Raw genomic sequence first — 2,825 nt, 5'->3', positions numbered from 1 at the left:
ATTCCCTGCTTTCAGCCAAGATCCATCTAACATCAGCTACAATATCTCTAGTACCACGACCCCTTCTAAACCCAGCCTGCACTTCTGGTAGTTCTCTGTTGATGTGCTGTTCCTCCTCATAGCTGTTATTAAGTCAGTTCTTTGTGTTATAATTCAATGGCGTAAATATAGAAATTGTTGAGTCACCATAGGGTTGGGAAGTTGGTCTCACCTTGGTCTAACCTAGCTTTCCAAGTGCTGAAAATATATTCCTGAAGTTTCCTTGTTTATGCTTTGGCTTATAGGAGCAAGTTTCCAAAGAGAAATATTTCTATGTATGACAATAGCAAATTAGTGAGTTTTGAAAAACCAGTTACACATATACTGCAGGAGAATCAGGCAAAGTATTACACAGTAGAATATAAATATTGAGTGTAAATACAAGAAAGGAACCAAGTATCAGATGTTGTTGTTGTTAAGTGCAGTCAAGTAGTAGACAGCCTTTTCTCCAAGTTCATAGTGTTTCCAGAGGCAAGCTTTTTTTGGAAGTGGATAGGTTAAAAATATTCTTGTAGTAGAGTGTCAAGGGAACTTTGGTGGCCTAGTAATAAGAAGCTGCACTGCAACCATAAAGGCACGCAGTTCAAATCCACCAGCTGCTCCACAGCAGAAGGCTGAAAATCTCCTCCCTTGTGATTTTAACTGCCTCTGAAAACTTGCTGGAAGGTCAGCTATGGGTTGTTCCAACTTGACAGCACACAACAACAAGAACAAATAGAGTAACAAGAAGGGATATTGGTGTGGAATGGAGGAGGGGCACTTAAAAGAGGGCCTTGAAGTTCTAACAAGAAATCATGAATTGAAAACAAGAAAAATTTTTAGGAATCTGACATTGTTTGGTCTGTCTGAATCCAGATGGCATGGAAGCTTATATCAAAGTAAATAGCTGTCCAGAGGAACCCCAACTGCAGAAGAAAAACAAGAAAGAAGACAGTGATGAGGATGACCTTTATGATTCTGATATGGATATGCTCAGATTTGATGATGATGACAATTTCCCTGCCTATATCCAAATTCGCTCAGTTGCCAAGAAGCACCCTAAAACTTGGATCCATTATATCGCTGCTGAGGAGGAAGACTGGGACTATGCTCCTACAGCTCTCCCCTCCACAAACAGGTAGGCCTCTCCCACACTGAAAGAACTTTTTCCAGTTTTTTGCAAATAAGTCATATATTTCCAAATAAGGCCATATTCAGGGTTAAGTGCTAAAGGATATGAAGGTAAATGGCAAGGGCATTAACATGTTTGGGGACTAACACTACTAAGCATCAAGGATCCTATGTTTTTCACTCACTCCTTTTTAAAATCATACCAATTACTTTAAGGTTGGATTTTACTCACCTGCCATTTACCTAGAATTTTGTCTCCCACAGAAGTTATAAGAGTCAATTTTTGAACAATGGCACTCGACAGATTGGTAAGAAGTACAAAAAAGCCCGATTTCTTGCATACACAGATGAAACCTTTCAGACTCGTGAAGTTATTCAGCAGGAATCAGGAATCTTGGGACCTTTACTTTATGGAGAAGTTGGAGACACACTCTTGGTAAGTTGAAAAAAAGATGTGAGATTGGGAATGAAGAACATTTCTGGAGGGTTTGACCTTCAAAAATCAGTCTTTTCCCTAGTTTTAAAAGATGCAATTATTATACAAATAAATGCTGTGGAAAGTTAAACATGAGTTGTTGTTGTTGTTGCTATGTGCTGTTGCGTTACCTGCGACTCATAGTGACCCTAAGTACAACGGCCTTAAACCCTATTCTATCCTGTGACAATCTCACTGTCTCTGACACACCCACCTCCATTACCCCAGTCACCAAATCAATCCATCTCATCAAGCGTCCTCCTTTCCTGCGCTGTCCCTACACCCTCCTAAGCATGACATCCCTCTCGAAGGACTGGTCCGTTCTTGAAACATGTCCGAAGTATGTCATACAAAGCTTCAGAATCCTTGCCTCCAAGGAGCAGCTTGGTTCCACCCTCTCTAAGCTGAACCTGTTTATTCTCCTAGCCATCCATGGTATATTCAATATTCTTCTCCAGCACCACAGCTCAAAGGCATCAATTCTCCTTCTGTAACCCCTAGTCATTATCCAGCTCTCTGATGCATAGCAAGTGATTGCAAAGACCATGGCCTGGATTAGTTGCACCTGAGTCTCCAGACTGACATCATTGCTCTTCAGTACTTTGGGGAGGTCTCTGATAGCAGACTTTCTCAATGCAATATGTCTTTTAATTTCCTGGCTGTTGGTGCCAAGAGTGTTGATTGTGGAGCCAAGGAAACTGAAGCTGTAAACAATCTCAGTCTCTTTACCATCTATCGTGTTGCAGCCAATTGGCCCAGTCGTGAGAATCTTTGTTTTCTTGATGTTGAGCTTCAATCCATATTTTGACCTTCTGTAGCAAATGCTTTCAGTCCTCCTCAGGTTCAGCAAGCCAGGTTGTGTCATCGGCATAACACAGATTGTTGATGAGTCTTCCTCCAATCCTGATGCCACATTTCTCTACATAGAGCCCAGCCTCCTGGATAACCTTTTTTGCATATGTTGTTTTTGTTGTTGTTATGTGTCGTCGAGTTGTTTGCAACTCATAGCGACCCTATGTACAACAGCCCTAAACCCTGCTCTATCCTGTGCCAATCGCTTTGCCTCTGACACACCCATCCCGATTACCCCAGAGAGAATAAAAAATAATGTAATCCAACAAACCTTCCAACTCCTTTGAAATACTGCTTGGGGTTTGATACATCTATCCAGATATTTTCCATTATTTTTGTAGTGTTATGT

At 41.1% G+C, this 2,825-nt stretch overlaps 1 protein-coding gene across 1 annotated transcript in view; it reads left to right on the top strand.

Moving 5' to 3' along the window:
- Nucleotides 1-2,825, top strand: part of F8 (coagulation factor VIII, procoagulant component) — a 212,088-nt gene that overhangs the window by 120,735 nt on the left and 88,528 nt on the right. Inside the window, exons 8-9 of the mRNA XM_006900001.1 lie at nucleotides 895-1,156; nucleotides 1,414-1,585. Coding sequence (XP_006900063.1) covers nucleotides 895-1,156; nucleotides 1,414-1,585 — 434 coding nt within the window. The remainder of the gene's footprint in view (nucleotides 1-894; nucleotides 1,157-1,413; nucleotides 1,586-2,825) is intronic.

Source organism: Elephantulus edwardii, unplaced genomic scaffold (assembly GCF_000299155.1).
Source record: "Elephantulus edwardii isolate Elephantulus edwardi_28Jun2011 unplaced genomic scaffold, EleEdw1.0 scaffold00269, whole genome shotgun sequence".
Lineage (NCBI taxonomy): Eukaryota > Metazoa > Chordata > Mammalia > Macroscelidea > Macroscelididae > Elephantulus > Elephantulus edwardii.
This window is presented reverse-complemented; position numbering and strand designations above follow the sequence as displayed.